Source organism: Ptychodera flava, chromosome 17 (genome assembly GCF_041260155.1).
Source record: "Ptychodera flava strain L36383 chromosome 17, AS_Pfla_20210202, whole genome shotgun sequence".
In the NCBI taxonomy this organism is placed as follows: domain Eukaryota; kingdom Metazoa; phylum Hemichordata; class Enteropneusta; family Ptychoderidae; genus Ptychodera; species Ptychodera flava.
This window is the reverse complement of record NC_091944.1, coordinates 10,559,660-10,579,690: the sequence shown is the minus strand read 5'-3', so window position 1 is coordinate 10,579,690 and position 20,031 is coordinate 10,559,660. Positions and strand designations below refer to the sequence as shown.

General features: G+C 38.6%; 1 protein-coding gene across 1 annotated transcript; it reads right to left on the bottom strand.

Moving 5' to 3' along the window:
* Window positions 1–4,994: 4,994 nt before the first annotated feature.
* Window positions 4,995–19,905, bottom strand: LOC139115383 (transmembrane protein 18-like). The gene is made up of 5 exons (XM_070677456.1): window positions 19,740–19,905; window positions 11,970–12,087; window positions 11,480–11,534; window positions 7,695–7,788; window positions 4,995–7,271 (listed from the first exon to the last, which is right to left on the bottom strand). The coding sequence occupies exons 1-5, from the start codon at window positions 19,803–19,805 to the stop codon at window positions 7,176–7,178; spliced, it is 429 nt and encodes a 142-aa protein (XP_070533557.1). The 5' UTR covers window positions 19,806–19,905; the 3' UTR covers window positions 4,995–7,175.
* Window positions 19,906–20,031: the final 126 nt, after the last annotated feature.

Genomic DNA, 20,031 nt, shown 5'->3' with positions numbered 1-20,031 from the left:
CTACATTCTTATCCGATTGTTTGTGTTAATAAAAATGTTTGTTTCGCCTCGCCATAAGCTTTCCTCACACAAACAAAACATTACCGTCCACACTAAAGGGCCGTTCTGACACAGCATTTAACAACGTTGTGAACGCCGTTGTTATGGTAAACAACGACGAAAACCACGTGTGAGAACAGTTAACGACGGTGCTGCGACGGCGTCGATCTACGGCGTCGAATTTCGTCAGACCTGCAACGGCGCGCCGACGCAAATTGTGTGTCAGAACGGTTAACGACGGTGTAAACCCCCTCTCGCGACGACTTTTGTCAAAAAATTACTCTACTTACTCTGACCTATCAGCTCGAGTGCACAGCACGCATAGCTGGACTCGACACGAACCATGGAAGACAACAGATCTCTCGCTCCCATGTATAAAGTGTGAAAGAGGCTGCCCACCTAACTATCCAAAATGTTTTTGTGTCGAGTTTGTGTTTGGTTCGTTTCAAAAATGTGTTCCTACATTCTTATCCGATTGTTGTGTTAATAAAAAATGTTTGTTTCGCCTCGGATATTTGTAGGGAAGTTTGGATTAGTGTGTACGGTATTAATCTTTTGTTTGTGTGGGGAAAGCTTATGGCGAGACGCAGCCGGACCTATGGTGTTACAAAGTTGATAGAGTGGCCCTTTGACGCTAGCGTTTCGAAACCCGAGTGTGGTTTCTCATCAGTCGCAGTGTAGATTCTTTCCTTGTTTGGTTTGTGAAAAATTATTTTAATGGGTTTTAGTGATCTTGCTCATCGAATAGCGAGGCAAGAATATCAATGTTTGGGTCTCGTTGTGAGTCCGTTTATGCATTCCTGAGGCGACGATTGAACTGTTGAATCCGTCTGGATCGCATATGAAGGTGAAAATACAGGAGACACGCCGCTACAGTTGCGTCCTGGACATCCGCCATTGTTGTTTATATCCAACCTGTACTATAGACATATATTGAACGTAGAGGGCGCAAAACACCGGTGTTTTCCTCAAAACACCGGAGGAAATTCCGTGTATGGACATAAGTAGAGATTAAGGGTTAATCCACAGGTGTTTACCAATCAAAACCGTTAGTTACCGGCGGCGTTGGTTTGGCTAGTGGGAACACAGTATAATCCAAACTTCCCTACAAATATCCGAGGCGAAACAAACATTTTTATTAACACAAACAATCGGATAAGAATGTAGGAACACATTTTAAAACGAATCAAACACAAACTTAATGACTCAATCGAATATTTTTGTTCCCAATTAATAAATCATATAGACAATCTCAATTCTCGGTTTATGGCAATTTTTGTCGACTGATAAAAGTCTTTTCATCTTCAACATTCCATTCTAATTTCACCTACGGTATATAATATCCTAACCTCCTGTGACTTTCCTTCTAAACGTTGATTTGCCTTGTGCACCAAAGAGATGCTGTATTTTATGCCAAACGATGAAAAAATATGTGAAGAAATAACCATGTATCAGTCAGTACGGCAGGCGAAACCCGGACGGCCATACCGATTGGAGACAGAGCAGAGTAGATCGAAAAGCAAACGGGGTGTTATTATAGGAAAGGCGGTGACTTATTTTACAGCTGAATAAAATGCTGTCTCTGGTTGTGTAAGTCTGTTGATCGAAATATATATTTTGTTCCCAGTTGATTAATCATGGGGGATGGCAGTCTCGATCTCCCCTTTATGGTTCGATATTTACTGACTCGTTCCCTCTCATTTTTGTCAATCAATGAAAGCATTTTCGTCTTCCATATTCAATATTACTTTGACCGATGTTACATCCTGACCTATACTGTCATTAGTTTTGACCAACGTACAAAGATATTGCCCATGCGTCCGGCTGATGAGATGTTTTGCAAAACGGTGAAGAAATGGGGGCCCGGGAGACATCGATGTCAGTCTTTCCGGACTGTTTACATGTAGCTAATAGGGGATATCAAGGAGATGAATCAGTTAGTTGAATAAAACATAACTTTTCGGACTTATTTTGTGTCAATTTTGTCAATGTCGGACTTTTGATTCAAGAGAAACCAGAATCACCTACAGAGATGTCTGTATTAAACACGACGAACAATTGGGAATAGTTTATTATGCTACTGTCGGTCTCAGTCGTGTGTCTCTCCCATAAAATTTCGAAGCTATAGGTCTACACTTGTCGTTTCGATTCACAGGTAGCGGTACACCGATGACCAGATATTGTACTGTTCTTAAAACTAGTCTAAGCAATTTTTTTACGACACTGCACTATTTGCCATCGTGTCTCCCCGTGAACGTTCTTGAATCTATGGACGTGACCATTGTTTTACTGCGCCCATTAGAGTGTAAACCCCTGTTCGTTACCAGCAGAATACTTTTTAAAGTTCTGTACATCAGTGTACACTGTGTGTATAAGCCCTAAACCTAGTTTAATTCAATTATGGAAAGGTATTAAAGAATAAAGGGTCGTTACAGTTGCTAAAATTGCGAGAAAAACGGCACTTTTTACTCAAATAGTCCTATTCACAAGCTCTATTGTTTTAAATCACGTCCATGGTGTGCTGTTGATTTTCATTCTTTCGTGCAATTTCATTCGCTTGAAGCAATTATCCTTTCATTTGACTGCTCTGTGGGACTCTTCTGAATATGTGTTTTGGATAAAAAGAACTCTACAGTGAAAGACATAAACTTCGACGGTGATAGGTATGCAATATCGGTTCTCGACGGTGATAGGTATACAATATCGGTTCGATGTGTGAAGATATACAGATTACAAGTTATTTTAGAAGTTCTCAAAACCAGTAAAAATAATTCTGCGCGCCACTTATTGATAATTTCTTCTTGTGAACGTCCTTGAATCCGTGACCGCGACCATTGTTTTCGAAGTGTTCGACGGTGGATGATCGGTAGATTAATGAAGATATATGTTACTGAACTATCGTGTGATTGTTTAATAGCATGGTTAGGTAATAGACGGTGTAGTCTGTAGAGGCGATACGGCGAAATTCCACGGCCCAAGGGAGCGTACATCGCATGGTTTCTTACAACGAACCATAGACAGAGCCGTCGGTTTCCATAGCTACTACGTGAAATCCGGCCTCACCGATGTCCCGGGCCGATGTCCCTGTCCTGATTCGGAGAACAACTTTAAAACTGCGTGTTGAGGTTCAGATGTCCGATTTTTTCATATTCAAAAGGCTTATTGATTTACACAGAACGCCCGTCTTGTTTTTAGCTTTAACTTAGCGCAAGATGGCAATTGAAAATTCAAAGCCAAATAGCCAGTGGGAAAAAAATAGACGACTCGCTCTCACCAGCGGTCGAGGTCGCAATGAAAAAAAATCGAAGTCTCTGAAATCGGTATCATTGCTCCGCCATGTTTATTGTTGGTTGTACGGCCAGTTTAAAGTCACAGACTTTCTTCAAGGTAAAGTTCATATAATTGCCATACCGCGAAGTTCCCTGTGCATTTCAATATGTCTATTTGGAAGCAAAAGCGCCACGGACATTCGATCGATGGTGATGAACTTTCTCCAGGGCGTGACATGTCACCAGTTACGAACTTTACCGGTTTTCGATACGAAATATGCAATATATTATCAGCGTTGTTTACGTTGTGTTTTGAGTTTGATATGGAATATAACAGGAAAACACTAACAATTAGAGTGACGATAGAGACCATGCCCGATACGGAAAAATTGACATCAACTACTTGCAATGAGCAGTGACCTGAAACTTCAGACTGATATATAAATGTCGACAATATAAAACATTGAAATGCCGGAGAGAGAGAGGGAGAGAGAGGTTTACGCGGTCGCGAACTGATTATACTCTTTCGGATATGACTTCGGTGTAGACGATACACAGACATCGAAAATGTACACCTACTTTCCAGAAATTCGACTAATCTTATAATAAAGAGTGGAACAAATCCAAAAGTGTTGGTGAAAGTAAATCTTCAGATGTTGGTTTTCTAAAGTTAGATAATACTTACAGAAATATGGTCGTCATAGTCTTCTTTTAAAACTATTATCTTCAACACCACGTTTCTTATGATCGGTGATGTCATTTTTTATTATTTTTACAAACTTTCAATGCATCAAACGCTATAAGACTATCTCATCTGCCTGTCAAGGAGTTACAATATATTTCCAAGGGCTGGCACACGATGTCAACTTACGTGTCGTCCGTCGAGCGGCCGGTGGCAGTCTCACAGATTGTTCCGTTTGTAATCGCGGCCACTTTGATTTTGATGTGACACCAACGTGCGTTTGAGTTTTTTTGTTACGAAATTTGTCGACCTCACAAAATTTCACAGTCCATGCTTTGAAGCAGTCTCAACATGGCAAAAATGTCTCGCTTAAATTTCATCCTCGTCGTTCCAAATTAAATTCGACCACTAAATTATTTCGGCAGTTTTAATTTCCTATTAATTCGACGTTTTTCAAATCGTAATGAATTTTTTCTGGTCGAATTGATAGGGTTTTTGGTATCAAGCTTATCTCTTCGTCGGACCAGTACACCGCGAGATGTAGTACTGTGTTCGGCAGCCATGGCGAAAGTGAATATTGTATATTGGTTGTTGTTTGTTTTATGTTACAAATACTTGTCGCGTGAGGGCGTTTGAAACGCTTCTGAAGCGGCTCAGTCTGTCCACACAGCGATTTGCGGATAGAGTTAATCCCTACAACGGCTCTGGTCGGGCCGACTAAACCGTCTCAAATCTGAAACGCTTCAGAACCATTTCGGAGTGTCCACACATAACTTTCTGTGTCAGTATTGGCCCAGAACCGTTTCAGAGACGTTTCAATGGCCTGTGTATGAACGGCATGTGACAAAAGGTTGAGATCAGTTTGTGTAATTAATGTTATAGAAATCAAACATTGTACTGGCCAAGTGTTTGACTGGGAGGAGAACTCCACTAATGCGAGAACCAGGGATTGAAAAGTGCGGCTTTAAAGAGAATCTAATAATGTAGGAACGACCCCCTTCAACTTCCACTGATTGTACGTAGTTTAATTACTCTTAGTAATATGGCAAGCCAAAGGTTACTTTAATACATGTATACCGGTAATATCAAAAGTGACAGAAAAGACCCTGTTTGTATCTCCCTGAAACGTTAAACCATTTGCAACTCTGTTGTACACGTTTAGAATTTTTTTCACAGGAACTTCAACTTCTGCACTAAAAATGCAATCTGCTTTTTACATGAGTGGAGCTTTTTTACCATCCTTTGTATGGAAATTGAAATTGGCAGAAGCAGTGATGTACATAAACATATTAGACCACTTGACATATGCTGAATTTTAATATTTACTCCTACAATAAAGTACGGTTACTTAAAACAGGATGAAAACAGAAGAAAAAGATGGCAATAAATATATTAGATTTCTTTTTTCTATACTATGAAAAATATCAAATTACAGTAGCATTAGACATCTCAAAATTTCCATTTCATAGCAAAGTTCAAGTGGCTCTCTTAATATAAGAATTCATAGGGTGTTGGATTTTCCAAAGTTTACGAGAAAGAGTCAAAGTATACATAGCCGCCTTACTCATGAATAAAAAGTATTGCACACCATTTCATTTATGGCATTAACAAATCAAGAAACAGATTCGATATGTGGTTTTCATTGTTCCAACTTCCCTTCCAATTTCTTATCGATACCAAAATAACCTATTCAAGAGAAAATCCCATTTGTCTCTATGTAGCTTACATTATATGTAATATATTGACAAGATCCTGACCCAATGTACAAAATACCTCTCCATGTAATAATTGTAATTACTCGTCCAGCCATCCATTGCATTATAAAGAATCTACATGTACTCTTGTTAACGGGCCAGAAGCTGTAGCTTTTGATGTTTTTTTTACTATTTTTATTTTGTATGTCATTTGCAAGTTCTTGTTCTACGCCCTGAAGCATATTGGAACGCCCACTATTAAGCTTGGCAACACAGCATCTACATGTATATGGATAAAATGCAGTTATTGTTTACATTTGAATTTCTGGTGAGGACCTAAAATTCATTTGTCAACAATACAGTACAGTTTACACATGTACAGGCTCAGGTGACAAGCTGAATACTGTATATACTTTAGCGTGAAGAAAAGGAAACTCAAACAGCTCAAATATCATTATTAATCACAGCTGAAGGCCCTTGGAAATTCCTACATACAAAATAGACACTTTCAGATTTTTATTTTTTTGTCACTTGAAGAAGTGCCAAACCCCAATAAAGTACTATTTTCCGAAAGCCCTGATATTAAGAAATTGAACCGTGCACAGTACACAGTCATTATTTGCAAAATAGTCACATGACAAAAGTTTTGCTGAACCTTCCAAAAATCGTTTTTTCCTCCCTTTAGCAAACATGCTGCAAGATTTCCGGTTGAAATTTGTGCATTGACCAGCATCGGTAATATCCTTCAAATCTGTGTCTTGCATTTCCTTTATAGGGTATGCCTATTTTTTTGGTTATGCGCTATTGAAGGTGTTAGACTATGGTGCTTTCAAGGAATGGAAATTGTTGTGCAATATAATTTGAACGGAGACTGGGAGAAAGATCGCAGACACTCATTTGAAGTATATCACCAAAGCTTGTTAATGCATAATTTCAAACTGAAATCTCACTGCGTGTTTGCTATAGGGAGGAAAAACTAATCTTTGGAAGGTTCAGCAAAACGCTTGTCACATGACTATATAGCATTATGCAAATAATGCAAGTAGTGTGGACCGTTGGATTTCCCAATATCACAGCTTTCAGAAAATATATACTTGATTGGGGTTTGGGACTTCTTCAAGTAAGAAAAACATTAAAATCTGATAGTGTCTATTCTGTACATAGAAATCTTAATAGTGAATTCAATATGTCTGCGACCACCTCCCATCTACACGTCAGCTATAATGAAGCCAGTACTGTACCGGTACATACATGCTTCTGCTACATCTAGGCAATGCGTCTGTGATGGCACCATATATGCAATACAGTTTAAAGACCTGTTTAACACGGTGAACCCTGAATGCACAGACTTTTTTACCCATGTCCTTTTCTCAAAGACCTCTCCCATCTGCCCAAATACCCTAAAACAATAGGAGGCACCCTTTGTTTTTAAGGTGCTGTTCACGGGTGTAATCTTGTTGCCTTTTTTCCCCATCATTTGGATATCAATCTCTAGCGCTTCTTTTCTTTTTGTTGTCTTATTTGTTCCCTCAGCTGGGCTCTCTTGACTTTGATCAGCATCTGACCTGACAGCAAGACCCACATGACCTGAGAGAGAGAGAGAGAGAGAGAGAGAGATGCTTTAAAAAAACTTAATTCTTTTTGTCCAGACTGAGCATCTTACAGACATTATAAATTACAGTCATGCTAAAACATACCAGCACAGTACCAAAATATCTAATGTAATCGTACTGAAAACACAAGGTATAGTGTATGCACTATGATACTGAATATAACCGCAGACACAATGTCACTCAATGCTTAATGGACGAAAACTGTGCAAAGACTCTCAACACTTCACAAGAATTACTGTCAAAACTTTCCGAGAACTTCTTTAATAAAAGGTAATATTTCACATATTTGGTGGGACTTTTTGCTTCTTGAGTCTCCAAGAGAAGAAATGTATATCATAATCTGGCAAAATTTCACAGCTTTTTGCGCACATACATGTACAAGTAATTGTATACTCACCACAATGACCAAACAGTTGGCAAGAATCGGCACTGAAAAGACCAGTGATATGAATAGGCCATTGGAATCGAAGTACTGCAGTCTGGAGAATTTCCTGAAAAATCAATGGAAAATCAATTTACCTATGGAAATTATGGTTGAAATCGGAGGTCGTTTTTATTCAAGAATCATCACAGAACACTCTGAATGAAAGTAAGATGATTGGGATCACATAGACAACCAGCATGTACAGTATCTGAACACATCACTTTCAAAATAGCGTCAATGACACTGTAGCTCCCATCCTGGACTATTTAGTGTTTGTTCTCTGGTCAGATATTTGAACATGTGTGAAAGGGATAAAGTGCATGAAGTGAAAATACTTAAATGAAATGTACTGGAGACAGTGAAATATGTATAATGTAATTATTCAGAATTAAAATGGAAAAATACAGAATTAGATATATCGAATACTGTGATACAACCATTAAATCAACAAGTCATTTACAATGACATAGTCCCCACTTGTAATAGGAGTATTAGTCTTGATGGGGCAGGAAAATGTGGTCATTAAGAAGTATCACTGGAGTGTATATGTTGAGATCTATGGGCACATAGGTCTATGTCGTTTTTCCCAATTTGAAACACATGAGGCATGTCTAAGTTATGGTTCTAAATCGGGAAAAAAGATCAGACCTCTAGCAGTATTGGCCAGCCAAGAAATACATATGTGCATTATAAATGAGGTACAAGATGTGACATCTTAAGGTCTAATATCCTATCAAAATTGGAGTATATAGAACTTGTGGTTACTGAGATATGCATATATATGTATAATCAAGGTCAAAGGTCATCGAGGTCACATGACATTTTGAAAAAAAAATTATATTGCTAATTAATCCCTATATGCCAAAAAATCAGATCTCTAGCTCTATTCGCTTGCCTAGAATTAGATGTGTACATAATTAATGAGGTAAAGCGTGTGTTGTCATAAGGTCTCCCATCCTACTAAATACAAAGGACATAGCACTTGTGGTTACTTATTTATTGACATAAACATATATTTTAGGTAAAAGGTCATCGAGGTCACATGACATTTGGTCAAAAAATTTCTCTCCTATAGTTATCCCTATATACCAAAAATCAGACATCCAGCTCTATTGGCTCGCTCAAAATTAGATATGCACATAATTAATGAGGTACAATATGTGGTGTCATAAGGTGTCCCATCATACCATACATGAAGGGTGTAGCACTTGTGGTTACTGAGTTATGGACAAATATGTATATTTGAGGTCAAAGGTCACCGAGGTCACGTGACATTTTGTCAAAAAATTGTATTGCTAAGTTATCCCTATATACCAAAAATTAGACCTCTAGCTCTATTAGCTCGCTCAAAATTACATATGCGCATAAGTAATGAGGTACAATATGTGGCGTCATAAGCTGTCCCATCATACCATACATGAAGGCTGTAGCACTTGTGGGTACTGAGTTATGGACAAATATGAATATTTGATGTCAAAGGTCACCGAGGTCACGTGACATTTTGTCAAAAAAAGTGTTTTGCTAAGTTATCCCTATATACCAAAAATTAGACCTCTAGCTCTATTGGCTCGCTAAAAATTAGATATGCGCATAATTAATGAGGTACAATATGTGGCGGCATAAGGTGTCCCATCATACATGAAGGCTGTAGCACTTGTGGTTACTGAGTTATGGACAAATATGTATATTTGAGGTCAAAGGTCACCGAGGTCACGTGACATTTTGTCAAAAAAATTGTTTTGCTAAGTTATCCCTATATACCAAAAATCAGACCTCTAGCTCTATTGGCTCGCTCAAAATTAGATATGTGCATAATTAATGAGGTACAATATGTGGCGTCATAAGCTGTCCCATCATACCATATATGAAGGGTGGTAGCCCTTGTGGTTACTGAGTTATGGACAAATATGTATATTTGAGATCAAAGGTCATCAAGGTCACATGACTTTTTGTCAAAATATCCGAGATATCTGCGTGAACGGATGGACTCACGGATGGACGAACAGACGGACATGATCCAATCTATAAGCTCACTGGACTTCATCCGTGGGGACTAAAATTGTGTCACTGCATCCTTTTTGCAATATGAATACGATGAGAAACTAAATTTTTATTTTTTGTGGCCTTATACATGGGAGTCTATGGAGATCTGCCTTATACATGGGAGTCTATGGACCTGTAAACTAAAAATATGCAAATTTCACCACGATTTGCCCAAATTTGGGAAAGGTCACTCCTATGCACTTCCATACCAGTTTCAAATCAATCAGACTGGTGGTTTCAGAGCAGGAGATTTTTTGACCAAAAATGGGAGAAAATTACAAAAAAATTCATGAAAAATAGCAAGTCCAAGATACTGACCCAAGATGCGCACAATCATTTCATGTCAGCCCAAAGTACTTACATGCTAATTTTTCATGTAATCTGCTCAGTGGTTATTGAGTTTTTTCAATTTCGACTGTTTTTACATTTTTTCACTTAATTTGCATATTTTTGGCAATGACAACTTCATTTGAACAAAATCTCATCTACAGCCCATCATCCATGTACACACCAAATATCAAGATGAAATGTACAGCGGTTTTGGAGTTTTTGATGTTGACGGACAGACATACAGACATACAGACATACAGACATACAGACACACAGACATACAGACATACAGACATACATACATACAGACATTTTCCTAGCCTATAAGAATAGCTTCCATTGCCATATATACATATGGCTATGGGAGCTAAAAACCAATAAATTTATGTCAAGATGTATTTTCCAAATTTCACAATTTGCTCGTAAATACAGCACTTCACAAAACTTTGAAAATCAGCGACAGATCTAGACATTTGGCAGAAAGGCAACAGACTAACTACAGTCTGACAAATAGCCACTGTCAATAAGAATGTCTTTCTTTGACTGACAAAAAAAGAAAATTTGATGTGTCATTGAACCAATTTAATCAAATACCCAGATGTACTCAATATAAGTTGAAACATGAAGCATCCTTTTTTAACGCTTTCACTAACAATCTTTATTCAAAATCTTCTGTCTCTTTCAGGGTAAGTTTGTTCATTTTCGTTTCCTTAAATAGAAATGATGATACAGAGTGACTCAAAGATAAACAGTTTAACGGACGACAAATCTGTACAAAGTTTGAATTGGACAATTTAGGGGCCATCTCAGATTGTCGCATAAGATCATGAAATGAAATTCCTTCTTTTTAATTCATCAAACCCCCCTCCCCCTCCCCTAAACAAAAGTTTAAAAGTGTGAAATGTTGATGCCTGCCTGAGAGTACAATATCACATTTTGCTATAGCTACTCAAGAATATGTTTCCCCTGACCAGATTACATCATCTAGTAATCGATCCAATTTGAATACTCACCGCCATCAGTATGACGGCACAGGAAAGGCCACTATTTGTAACCTGCATTGTGCACATGACTTTCAAGGTTGATGGTACCCTCACCTGTGGCCCAGGCTTCATCAACATTATCGTCATTGAGAACATCCCCTGACCAATCAAAAAGCAATCATGATCTTTCCCTCGTTGTCATAAATTATTTTTCAACTATTACCATCTGTAAGACATGACCTAATGTCTTGTTTCTGGTTTTCATTTAACAAATTTCTTGACATACTATTATCAGCAAATACCGTTACAACTATTGTTTTGTACATTGCTTCTCAGTACAGTATTTATTGTGAAATGACTGCTCCTGCATATCTGCGTGACTGGTGTACAGGTAGGACTTACTGGTAGTGTTCGGCACACAGTCCATTGATGGTCTCGGAGAAAAACACTAGCACCACTGAAAGAACAAGAGAACGCATGTCAATAAAACATGCAATGTTATGGAATGGTTACTTCTTAACTTTAATCCCCTCACGTCTGTAGGCAGAGTGAATGATATAAAGGAAATGACATGCCCAGGAGCTTTGTCTGTCTTGCTCCAAACTCATACATGTACCGTACAGTTCACATGTTTAGAACCCATGCACCCATATGTATACATTTACGGTTTTATGAAGAAAACTGGCAAAGCATAGAATAATTTTGTGAAACTGTACAATGTCAACCAAGAATGATATGATCAGACAAACTAGTGGATACATGCTACTACATGTAGGGGCATAAGTCTGACCAAAACTTCCAAAACTATAATGATAATGATACAATGATACTGAAGTGCATATGATGTATACTGGTACAATTAAGTCAAAACAATGAAAATCATAGTACTCACACAGGAAGAAGAAATACACAGCTTGAATTGTGTTGCGCTGCCTGGTAGCAATTGTCAAGATAAGGCACACACTATGGAAGACAATCAGACCTATCATGAACGGTTCTGACCAGTCAATCTAATAGAAGAAAGTGTATACATCATTGTGAGAATGGGAAAGAGACTCAAAATCATACATACAAAAATGCACGTTATGTGTAATGTAAAGTGTGCATATTTTGATTTGGCCCTGTAACCTGTAAAGAAAACCACGACAATTCCTAAATTTACACACCATACATTTTTCTGCAGGTGTAGTCCATATGAATGCTTAGAACACGTCTTATTCACAATCCCTATTGTGATTTGTCAATTTTGCGTTTTTTTATATCATTTTAATTTTATACTAAACTTCAAACTTTCGGGAAACCTTCCATACTTTGAACTTTACGCAATAAAAAATTACAAATGCGGAAACAGAATTATGCCTGAAAGATAATTTTAAACGGTAAGTATAGCACATGCGCCTTATATTGTCCAAAACATTTCATTTTTGTCATGGCTGCACAAATTGTCATGTGTCATCACAATTCAGAATCAGAGAAACCACTATTATTATACACCTAGGTCCGTCGCCTATGGAATCTCATCGTGCAGTAAGTTTCAGTATCAGTGGACATGGAGTCCAATAACATTGATGTTGAGCCCAGTAACGTTATGTGTTATTGGATACAATTTGACCATCATGATCATCTCATGAGATTTTTTATGTAAACACTGGTGAACAAAACACGATTCACTTTTTTCCAAAAATGTCATCTAAGGTAAACATCATTAAAGCGCAGTGGTCGTCGCGCTGCGCGTGCGTGATTTTTTTTGTTGATAAACATAAATTTTTGTAAACATAACAAGTCTTCTCAACTTCAATAGGAATGAGATGGGAGCAGTCCCCCACTTTGTTAAGGCCTTTGTAAGACTAAACATCATGCAATAGTAAAATATTAAGATCGAAACGAACTTCAGTGGTGTATTTCTATAACTCGTGTAGAGCTACGAACATAGGGACACAACACACTCAGCACATTATGTCGCTGAGTTTACTGCACGCAGACACAGTGAACAAAAAGGTTTGATCGTGCGCGATCACGCTGGTTGTAGGCCTACACAATGCTATGTACAGTACAGTGAAAATGCATAACTAAAATGATCAACATTGCCTATATATGTAGACCAGCAACAAGCACAATGCCTAACACAAAAATTACACTCAAGACCATGATCGGCAAGCCAGAGCAGGACACACGAGATGTTGTTGGGAGACGGTCACCTCGTTGACGTACACGGATATAGAAAATCCGGTCCCACACGTACCGGCCGGCGACGACTTGGCCCACAACCAACTGTTGATCACCATGTCTTACTTCTCCTAGTATTACGTGGTAAAATAGTAAAATGACAGGAAACAATAGACAAAATGAGCGGGTTTTCGCGGCATTTGGCAGGAAAATTGCACGGCTATACACCGTGCATAGACGTATCGAGAGATCCTGTGCCCCGGTCCTGTGCACGGTCGGGTCATGGCAGTGATTCAACCGCTAGCTGGTGTAGGCCTACCGGTGCTGGGCAAACTTCGTTGTTGTACCTCCTGATTACCGGGTAGGTCTGAATCCTCTTTCAAGTGAGATAACCCCCACATAACAAGAAGACCTATGAAAGGTCCTTCGCTTGACTTGATACCTGTACTCGGAATTCTCGTTTGCACCCCCAAACGGGGTAAACTTTGTAGTTGAGTTGGATTCTCCACAGCAGAGTGTAGCGCGCCATATACCCAGTTTGACACGGACGTTCATACAGAGCACGGAACGGAACAGATGCAGAGATGCTTCTTGCTGCAGCGGGCATTGCTCTGCGACCTGTAGATTTCTGTAGTTTGGGTTGTTGTCTTTGTACTCCTGTCGGGCCTCTTGAAATGAAAGCTCTCGTCCTTGCTAGCGATGTCGAAAACTAGAGCCCGTCGTTGATAATCTGTTGGCGTATACATGCGTACATGCGTACGTCTAGCTCCAGTGTTCTCCCTGAATAAGGTAACAGGGGCGTGGCGCCCTCTTGTAAATTCCGAGCGCCCTCTTGCCAGAAATGAAAAAGATTTATTTTTTTGAAAAATAAAACAATAAAATGTACGGGGAAAAAAGTTGACAGTGATTTACAAGCAAAATGCGAGCGTGAGCGTCGATCCTACAGACTGCAAACGTAATTCTCATCGATCTTGCAAATCTCGCGAGTTTGTGATGTCATCCGAGATCATAAGCCCATGTGCAACTCATCGAAGGCAGCCATATTTGCATGGCTCAGTCCGTAACGTACGTTGGCCACGGTCCCTCCATAGGGACCGTGCATTAGGTAACCGACTTAGCTGAGTAAACATGGCAAGGAGCTGGAGGGTAACCAAGGACAGCAGAGTACACTGAAGTTTTTATAGGAGGTTAGAATTTCGTTTGTGTATTCCTTCCCAAAGCAAAACAACCTAATTTTAGGCTCGGTCGGACGTGTATCAGGATGAGAACACGTGAGTGTTATGGTGATAATTTTGACATCGATGATAAATGTATGTCTCTAGACACGCTATGTTTTCGTTTTCAAAAAATGTAATCTTCATCGAAATCCGTGAACTGTAATAAAAGTTCTGGAACACTGTTTCAGATCTCTTTTCCTTTGAGTTTTTTATACGAAAAAAATCTGAAAAAATGCTCCCCAAGCCTGAGTTTTATGGTCACCGTGATAATTTTGACATCGATGAATAAATGTATGTCTCTCGCTATGTTTTCGTTTTCAAAAAATGTAATCTTCATAATTGAAATCAGTGAACTGTAATAAAAGTTATGAAACACTGTCTTAGATCTCCTTTCCTTTGAGTTTTTTATACGAAAAAAATCTGAAAAAAATACTCCCCAAGTGCCACCAAATAACACCATTTTAATCTCTGTTTTTCAAAAGCTCCAACGGCAGGAGGGGGGACACCCCCCTCCTGACCTCCCCCCGCGACCGCTAAAGCGGTCGCATGTGGTGCTTCGCACCACGTCTTCGCCCTCTTCTAAAAAAATCCTGGGGAGAACACTGAGCTCTATGGCTCGAGCGATAACAGTAGCCGAGCCCCATTCAACTGATTCAAGAAAATCATGAGCAAATGTGATCTCAATCCAGCGTGCAATTATTGTTCAATATTCAGCAGATATTTACTTAGATTAATTGACCTTTTATTGCGTGTTACATTTGGTTAGTTGGTACATGTATGCTTGTGACAGATCAGCCGCCATTTTTACAAGCGGCAATATCGCAAACATTACAATCAACCCGTAACATGTGCGGCGTTCTTGGATTTGTTTACAACAGAGGGGGACCCCCTCAGGAGGATGCGCAGCGCGACGACCACTGCGCTTTAAGGCATGCAGTGAGTGATGGCAAATGTGAAATCTTTGAATTTACGTGCAATATTCAGCCTAACTACAATTTCTTCACATGTCCTGCACTGTGCACATTTAACAGCATGGGGCATTCTGAAAACTCTATATTTTTCAACTTTTCTTGTAAAATATGACTAAAAATACCGTCAAGGACACTATGTGCTCACATTCGGTTTGAATTGGTCCATTCGAGAAATATTTAAACCAGGAAAATCAAGAATGACAAAAGCAAATAAGGTCTCCAACTTAGGTACTGGAGGTCATCTTTAGGAACATGCATATCAACTTCTATAGCAATGGGAGAAGCAGATCCTAAATACATAAGCAAATGTCAACAACAAAAAACAGAGAAGGCTTGATAAAAAGAAAAGGTGGGAGTGGGCAAAAAATGCACAAGGGATCTGGTAAAAAAGTAATGCTACATCATCAATCTCTAGACCCTACACCCCTCTGAATATCAAATGTTCCACCCCTATTGGTATTACATAAGACCAAATGACAGGAAGTACATTTACAACCTTGGAGATTTTTTAATTAATGCCATGAGTGTTATCATTCTAATGTAAACAGCACTGAAGTTAGTTACAGATAGTGAAATGCCTTCCACTGTGGGTGGTGATTACAACATCTTGAATATCCTGGATCCAAATTTCTCATCAGTTCTTGTATGTCTTACATAGAAAAGTTGCAAAAATTGGTCCAAAATGAAAAAATCACCTCAGCTTTGTTTTCTGGATCAAATTTTCCTACAAATTGATACCAAATATGACAAAATTATGTTCACAGCCTTCAAAATTGTTTCACAACATATCTTGGGTTGGTGTAGGTCATTTAAGGTCACAAACTAAGAAAATTACCTAAAATATACAAATTTTGGGGTTTCCCAACACTTTGAGCAGAATATTTATCTAATAACATCTTTCAGGACTTTATACCAAATTACAAAGTTATCAAACAAGGGACTTTATACCAAATTACAAAGCTATCAAACAAGTAATGTTGAGATAAAGTTTTCTTGACCAAAAATGACAATATTGTCTTAAAAATACAAATTTTTATACTTCAGGACAATTTCCACATATCTAACTATTGTCATCTCTGTACGTCTGTGTACCAAATATGAAAGCTGTCTGTCCAGGGGTTTTAAAAAGGAAATACTGTTTAAGATTTTTTGACCAAAAATGACAAAATTGCACAAAAATAGTAATTTTCCCAATTTTGTCATAATTTCAACAAATTAGAAGAGTAACACCCTTGCAAAGAGACAACCCAAATTTGAGAGCCATTGGGCTGGCGGTTTCAGAGAAGAAGAATTTTTACTGAAAATAAGAAAAAATAACAAAAAAATTCAGCAAAAATTCAAAATTAAGGATATCGTCACAATATTCATAAAACTGTATAAGGTTCACCTAAGGTACTTGCACACAAATTTTCAAAGCAATCAAAAAAGCGGTTCTTGAGTTATTAATTCTTAACCATTTTCACATTTTGTAAGCTCATTTGCATAATTTTGGCAATGCTGACTTCATTTGAACAAAATCCCATCTATACCCCAGGATGCATCCACACACCAAATACCAAGCTGAAATGTGCAGCGGTTTGCGTGTTTTTGATGTTGACGGACATACTGTACGTACATACATACATACATACATACACACGACATAGAGACGCCATCGACTTCAGCCTATACGATAAACTCACATTGGTATAACCAAATGTGAGCTAAAAAGGTGTATAATAATAAGGTTATAAAATACTGGGATTTATGTCCCTGTAAAATGATATAGGTTTTGTACAATACCTCTTACTTGCACATAAATCATGGTATTATGTGATTAACCTTAAAAACGCCACTGGGCATCTTATTTCTGACAGTCTGTTAGTATTATTACAAATCTGTAACCACGAGATGTGTAGTGACAAAGTTATCCGCAAGAAAGATACTGTCTTTGACTCCTACGCGCAAAATGAAAAAGTGGTTTTCACAATAGAATGCAATCAGGGGGCAGTCTTTTGGGGCTCTCGAGGTTTCACAAAGTCTGTTTCAGTCTCCTGCTTGTGTGGTCTTGTTTTGAAGCTTGTGGGGTAAATGAAGGTATTACTCTCTTGTATGAGCCATGAAAATCATACATTTTTTCCCCTGAAGGTTTTCTGAGGGTATCGTATCCACCTCCTCTATAGAGTTAACAACTCAGCATAGCAGCCATTTATAACTTTGTGCAGTAACCCCGATTTTATTCTTGATTATGAAAGAGAAAAATTCAAAGTTTCCTTGAAGCCAAATTGAGTTTGAGAGTTTGAAGGTTTCGAGGCCTGTATTTTCTTAAAGAGGATCTTTTTGTGCTGAGTAGTTTGGCAGCAGCTGAGGTTTACACATGGAATAGATAGCAACACCCTGTCTCTTGACTCAGTCCCTGGCACTTCATGTAGTCTATCCATGGAGGCAGGGAAGATCTAAGAAGCTCAAGCTCAAAAGGCATGAGGTTTGTGATGTTTCTAAAATATCATAGAAAAAAACAATCCAGTTTAAAAGTTATTCTGTAGAGACCTGCTTCATATTATAAAATTTCCACTTCTTCTTTTCTTTCTTTGTACTACACAACAATGCCATGCAATGAAAATTAAATTAGTACACCAGTGTGTGCTCAATACACAGATACTATGACCAGTATTATGTACATAGGAACCTGGTAGTCCTGGGCTTACCGTATTGATAGATGCTGTCAGGTGTTACAGGCAATTTATTTGAGTGCAGATAAATTATACAAATTTTAAGCCTAATCATATACAAAACATATGAAATTTTTGTCCCGACACATAGTAATATTTTGATTTAATTTTAATACTTCACGTATTCTATAGCATAGACAGTGGTAATCAAACTGCCATTTGAAGACTTTGGTTTCATTTCACTTTTTGATGTACACTGATTAATGCATCCTCTCTGTCTGTCTGTCTCTCTCTCTCTTGTACTGCAGTACAGCTCACGGCTATGAGTCACTAAGGGGCCGTTGATAATAAAAAGCTGCCGCGCGACAAATATAATTCTTTCGTTTAGGGGGAGGAGGTAAAAGCTTATTTTTGTTTTGTATTTGTGTGTGTCAAAATCACATAAGGATTTTCGTCTATTGTTTTCTAAACTATGATCACTTGTGCTTGTGGGAAAAATGCGGAGCTGAATTTACTGCAGGATTGTGAAGTAAATTTTAAAAGAGTTCAAACATGACTTTACAAAAGATTAAACTCTGTCGCAATTAATTTTTGAATTGAAATTGATACACTTTTCTGTATAGAGCTGTGCAGTGCAGTGACACGTGCAGTACGCAGTGCAGTCAACCAACATTTTGAGCGTAAAATGTTATGCGTTAAGTGGGTTTATTAATTAATGTGCACTTCCAGTATTTTTTCATGATCAGAGAGGTGCATGTGGGTTTGTCAGAAAAGGCATCATAATACCAAATTGATTTCGCATAAGAACTTTCGTTTTGAGGGGGAGGGAGGAAGTTTCAAGTAAAACGAAGGAATTACGTTTCTTGTGCGTCAGCTTTTATTATCGACAGCCCCTACTACCAGGTACCAGCTTTCTAAATTTAGCTCTTCAGAATATTTATGCATGTTGTGCATAATATTAACCACAAAGATTTTTCTTTCCAAATTCGATATAGCCTCCTTTGCATTCTACGTTGTAAGTCTGTTAAATATACAAGTTCAAAATATCAGTTACGACGCAAACCTACATTACTATATATCAAAGTTAAAATGAATTTCGGCGAAGTCTACAGCGCCCTCGTAATAGTCCTATAGAATTCCTGACTGAACGTGCGGAGCCAGGCAGCCGGCAGTAAGGAGCTAAGCAGCATCCCAGGCGGGAGTCGGGTGTTACTGCGATTCACAGTTTCGCTCTCACAGAATTGAAAGCCCTGCATAGATACTACATGCCTAAAAACTATGTAACTGATATGTAAACAGAGAACAGGGTACCCGTTGTATATCAAGATACGGTGTACTATCTTTGAACACATAATTTGGACACTGTACACACACATGTAACAGTATACACACTAACACACTGATTGCTGCGAAACCGAGCCCTGCCACTCCTTGACGTGTTCTGCTGGGAGTGGGGCCCCCCACTCCAATGACCAAGCTACCCGAGTGGCAGAGGCTACGGATTCGCAGCAAACACACTGAGTAACGCGCAGTGACCAGCACAGTATTCGATTATATTGCTAGCATTTATAGTACTATTCGTATTTCCGCACAGCAACAACTAAATACCATTAACTACTCCCCTACAAGCAAAACAATAGTGATTAACGGAACTCACGGCTTCAAAGAATGACCATAGTCCGTCGATCTGATCGACACGTATCGCATCTGCTGGTGCCGCCATTTTACTTCCGGTCTGGAAGAGTCTCGAAATGAACCCAGAGCGTGATGTGAGATGTTTTCTGATTGGTCAATTTTTAATGCCTCGATTCATGTAGTGTATCGTTGGTTTTGCTAGAAATCCATCTCCTTTATGGCATTTATGTTAAAGATCTCCTTTACTAGCCTGCTCCACCGAAAATCAACGGACTTAACGCATTTTCCCCGAAACAAACAACTTGAACATGCAC